Here is a 5,375-nt window from a genome sequence, read left to right as displayed (position 1 = left end):
CACTTAGTGCACAAGCTTGATGGCCTGTGTTTGACCCCTGCCACTCACATGGTGGGAGGTGAGAACCAAAGTCAGAAACTTGTCTTCTGACTTATGCGTGTGACATATGTGTATCCACACATTCAAACATCATATACACATAACACAATAATAATAAATACAAATTTTAAACTGCTGGTACCTTGTTTTGCAAATTTGCTAGTATTACTTTTTATTGTTGCTAGTATTATCAATTATTATTATTACTTTTTATCTGCATAGTCAAAGTTTTCAATCATGATGGCTGTACTTTTTTCTTGACAGAAAGTGGAGCAGTTCCGAAGAGGAAAGATCCCCTAACACATGCTAGTAATTCACTGCCTCGATCAAAAGCAGTCATGAAAAGTGGATCCACGGGCCTTTCTGGTCACCACAGAGCACCTAGTTGCAGTGGTTTGTCCATGGTTTCTGGAGCAAGGCAGGGTCCTGGTCCTGCAGCTTCCATGCATAAGGTAGAACAGGGGTGCAATTGTGCTTTGTCATGCTTGCTTTAGTGTATTGAGTTCTCTGTAATGCCTTATAGACTTGAGTGGTTTCCACAAAGGGAAATATAATTTTCTAATTTGCAAAAACTATTTGCTATTAAAATCTTAGTTCCTTTCAGAATAATTAGAAATTTTATATTGTTTACTTAGGAAGTCTTTTCAGTATAATGTTGTATATGTCATTTTAATTCTAGTTTTATGATCATTTCAGATTATGTAAATTTTATTATTTGTTTATTTTGCTTTGCTTTTTCAAGGCAGGGTTGCTCTGTGTAGGCTTGGCTTTCCTAGAACTCACTCTATTGAACAGGTTGGCCTCAAACTCACAGAGATCCTCTGCCTTCTGCCTCCTGAGTGCTGGGATTAAAAGCATGTACCACCACTGACCAGCTAGATTATGTAAATTTTAGAACATTAAACATACCTACAATTTTGTTGTAATTCTAATAAGAATCAAAGATGAGGGGGCTGGAGAGATGGCTCAGTGGTTAAGAGCATTGCCTGCTCTTCCAAAGGTCCTGAGTTCAATTCCCAGCAACCACATGGTGGCTCACGACCATCTGTAATAAGGTCTGGTGCCCTCTTCTGGCCTGCAGGCATATACACAGATAGACTATTGTATACATAACAAATCAATAAATAAATATTTTTAAAAAAAGAATCAAAGATGACCTTTTTTAGAGGATCTTTGGGTTTTAAAAAAGGGGTGTGTGGGTGTGTGTAAGTGCATATGCACGTAATTGAAGGCCAGAGGGCGCTGAGTATCTGCCTATTCCTTTGAGGAAGAGTCCACCTTTGAACCTAGAGCTTATTTTTGGCTGTAAGTCTATAGGCCCTAGTAATCATCTGGTTTTCATTGCCTTCGGAACTGGGGTTACAGGCATGTATAGGATGATTGGCATGTTATGTGCATAGTGACATCCTAACTCCATTCCTCATGAATTTCCAGTAAAATCTCTTAACTCCTGAGCCAGTTTTCTGTCTCAGCTTTGTCTTTAATAGTAACTGAATCTCTGGATAAAATCTATTAGCTCTCTTCATGTCAAATGTCATTCTATAGTGAAGGTAGTTTTAGGTTAAATACTCAGTCTTTGCAGTCTTAGATTTTTTTTCTTTGTGTTTGCCTGTGTATGGAGATCAGAGGGAGACCTCAGATTACTTGCTCAGTCACTTTTCATGCCAAACCTGGGGCTCACACACTCTACTAGCTGGTCTGTGAGCTCCAGTGGCAATGCTGGGTTACATACGGACTACGTGCCTGGCTTACATAAGTGCTCGGGACCTGAACTCAGATTCTTACTGTTGTGTAGCAAGCATTTCATTTCTCCCCAGCTTCATTTCCCCCTTGTTTTTATTAAATTCTATCAGCATTTTAGGATGATTTATGAGTGAAAAGTCTAGGCTGTTTTCATATTAAATTCTTGTGTCCTTCAAGGGTACTCCAAAACCAAATAGAACCAATAAACCTTCTACACCCACAACGGCTGTTCGGAAGAAGAAAGACTTGAAAAATTTTAGGAATGTGGACAGCAACCTGGCAAACCTCATAATGAATGAAATTGTTGACAAGTAAGTTTTGCTATGCAACTCATTTCTATTTCTTATTTTTACTTATAAAATACATATATGTGGGGGGCTGGAGAGATGGCTCAGAGGTTAAGAGCACTGAGTGCTCTTCCAGACGTCCTGAGTTCAATTCCCAGCAACCACATGGTGGCTCACAACCATCTATGATAAAATCTGGTGCCCTCTTCTGGAGTGCAAACATACATGTAGGCTGTATACATAATAAATAAATTAAAAAATACATATGTGTGATATATAATATTTCATTTACTTTTATATTTAATTTTTGAAGGTTTTTGCTAATAAACAAGTTTCACAGTTAACATAAATATGACCGTGTTAGGCTTATACGCTACATTGAAATAGCTGAACCATGTTTCTGTTGTGAAATTAACTGATGTTCTATTTTTAGTGGAACAGCTGTTAAATTTGATGACATAGCTGGTCAGGAATTGGCAAAACAAGCACTTCAAGAAATTGTTATTCTTCCTTCTCTACGGCCCGAGGTAAGGATTTTATGGCATCAAATGATTCATTCATATTAAATAATTCAAGTTCACTATTTTAAAAAATATAAACATCAAAGTCTGGGTATGTACCAAGCATCCAGCTGAGGAGGCTGAGGCAGGATAATCTTGAGCTTGAGGCCACTGTTGATTCCACAGTGAATTCTGGACCAGTCAGGGCTATATCATAGTATGGCCTGTCTTACTCCTCCCCCACAAAAGGCATTCACATTTGCTATTGATAAATTGTTATAGGAGATGAGAATGAATTTAAGAAATCCTGAATCCATTTTTAACTTTCATGTGGAAAGCAGATAATTGTGTGATGTTTTATTTTTTTTTTGTTTTGTTTTTTTTTTGTGTGTGTGTGTGTGATGTTTTTTTCCAGCTTGTATCTTTTCATTTTCCATTCTACTTTCTTGCTTTTCTTCTGGATGAGGTTTTAGAATGTTACCCAGGCAGGTCTTGAAATCATGGGCTTAAGTAGTTCTCTCTTTCCTCAGCCTCTTCGTCAGGATGTGAGCACTCACTACCATGCTCAGTTTTGTCTATTTAAATTTTTTTCAGTTAGTACTTATCATTCCAAGTCATGAAATCACAGTTTGACTGATAGTTACATTTTTGTTAATACTCATAAAATTAGAGAGTTAAGAGAGAAAACCATGTGTCTTTTATGAATCAAAGTTATATCATGTGCCCAGATAGGGCCCCTTGAGGAGCATACTGTAGCTTATAGAGTGAGCTACAGGGCAAGACATAGGTAATAGTTTAGAGACTCAGTGATACTATAATAGACTGGATCTAAATGTAAAGAAAGCTTGTTACAGGTGGGCGGTGGTGGCGCACACCTTTAATCCCAGCACTCAGGAGGGAGGCAGAGGCAGGTGGATCTCTGTGAGTTCGAGGCCAGCCTGGTCTACAAGAGCTAGTTCCAGGACAGGCTCCAAAAGCTATAGAGAAACCCTGTCTCGAAAAACAAAAAAAAAACAAAAAAAAAAAGAAAGAAAGAAAAGAAAAGAAAGCTTGTTACAAGAGGAATCATACAATTGCAGGTATAAAGAGAACTTTAAGGCCTGTTGTGTGGCACACAACTAATCCCAGCCTTAGAGGCAAAGGCAGGCAGATCCCTTAGTTTGAGGATAGCCTGGTCTATATAATGAGTTCTAGGCCAGCCAGGCATACATAGTGAGACCCTGTCACACCCCACCCTATCTTACTCCCCAAAGAAAGATATTATTAGATACTTGGCATGTCTGGATCAGCTCTCTAGGATCGTAGCTGTAACCAATGTTTATTTGGTAAGTTGTTCACAGGGCTCAGAGCTCCCGCCAGAGGGTTGTTACTCTTCGGTCCACCCGGAAACGGAAAGACAATGCTGGTAAGACTGCTGCCAAGGTGGAAGGTTCTATTGAGATGCTAGAAATCATATGGAAAAAAGTAGTTCTATATTGTTCCCGAGTCTATTATTTGTTACTTATTGTTAATATACGTCTTGAGTTTTCATGTAAAAATAAATGGAAAATTGTATGTAACTCTTCATAGCATGTTTTTTGCTTTTTTTTGAGGAAGAGCTTTCTTTACTATACTGAGGATCTGTCTAATGACACTTAGAATTTGTCCATCTTAACAAGTTTCTTTGACCAGTTAGTTTGCTGTTGGTTTTCTTGTAGTTTTTTTACCAAAATCTGAATACCTATATCTGCATCATTCTTCTGAACTATGAAACCAAATAGATATTAAAGGCATAGTGGCACTAGGAGGCAGAAAACAAATAGATATTAAAGGCATGGTGGCACTGAGGAGGCAGAGGCAGGAGGATCACTCTGAGTTCAAGGCCAGCCTGGTTTGTGCAGTGAATTCCAGGCCAGCTATGGCTGCATAGTGAGATACGGTCTCAAACACAAAACCCGACAGGAATAGAATAAGTTTTTCCTTGCCTGTTTAACTTTCTCTGGCCAGTATCTTCCTGCCAAAGAGAAAAGAACTCCTTCCTAGTTCTCTGCGAAAATAGTGTGTAGACTTGTTGTAGCTGATGCTGAGGGCCACATCACACATCTGGTACTTCTATGATCATATGTAGCTGCTTTTAAAAAGTCAGGATGTTGAACTAACTTATTTACTCTTCTGATCTTAAAGGCTAAAGCAGTAGCTGCAGAATCTAATGCCACCTTTTTCAATATAAGTGCTGCAAGTTTAACTTCAAAATATGTAAGTGATCCTTTCTCCATATTGTCATGTTTTTAAATTACTCTTAAGTGCTATTTAAATAAAATGATAGCAATATTACAAATTTTTTTTCTATGAGTTTTATGACTGTATGCTTATGTATAATGAATATTACTTTTCAAGGTTTTGTGCACTTTTTAGCTGTTTTAAAATTAGAATTATGTTGTTGAATACTGTCATAGTAGGTCCTAGGTTAAAAAAGGGCCAAACCTGCTTGGATCAAATTCTGGAAATGTATTGCACAAATAAATAAGATGTGGGAATACATCCTTGGGAGGCTGCAGGTCCCAAGACCTAAGTGTTAGCAGTTATAATACCTTCTGGGAGCCACAGCAGTGACTGTATTTTAAGTCTCTAGTTTCTGGTGTGCTAATAATTCCTGGTAGTTCTTGGCTTGCAGATTCATATTTCTGTGTTATCACACGACAATTTCTGTAATTTCTGAGTTTACATTTCTATGTGTTATAAGAATACAGTTTCATCAGAGTAGAGCTCACCCTAATGATCAACTTAATTTGTAAGGATGCTACTTCCAAATAGAGTCTCATTTATA

General features: G+C 37.9%; 1 protein-coding gene across 1 annotated transcript in view; it reads left to right on the top strand.

Annotated features, from left to right (window-relative positions):
- Positions 1 to 5,375, top strand: part of Spast (spastin) — a 66,848-nt gene that overhangs the window by 29,546 nt on the left and 31,927 nt on the right. Inside the window, exons 6-10 of the mRNA XM_005367971.3 lie at positions 304 to 491; positions 1,960 to 2,093; positions 2,503 to 2,596; positions 3,900 to 3,974; positions 4,733 to 4,804. Coding sequence (XP_005368028.2) covers positions 304 to 491; positions 1,960 to 2,093; positions 2,503 to 2,596; positions 3,900 to 3,974; positions 4,733 to 4,804 — 563 coding nt within the window. The remainder of the gene's footprint in view (positions 1 to 303; positions 492 to 1,959; positions 2,094 to 2,502; positions 2,597 to 3,899; positions 3,975 to 4,732; positions 4,805 to 5,375) is intronic.

This window comes from Microtus ochrogaster, unplaced genomic scaffold, assembly GCF_000317375.1.
Source record: "Microtus ochrogaster isolate Prairie Vole_2 unplaced genomic scaffold, MicOch1.0 UNK26, whole genome shotgun sequence".
Lineage (NCBI taxonomy): Eukaryota > Metazoa > Chordata > Mammalia > Rodentia > Cricetidae > Microtus > Microtus ochrogaster.
This window is presented reverse-complemented; position numbering and strand designations above follow the sequence as displayed.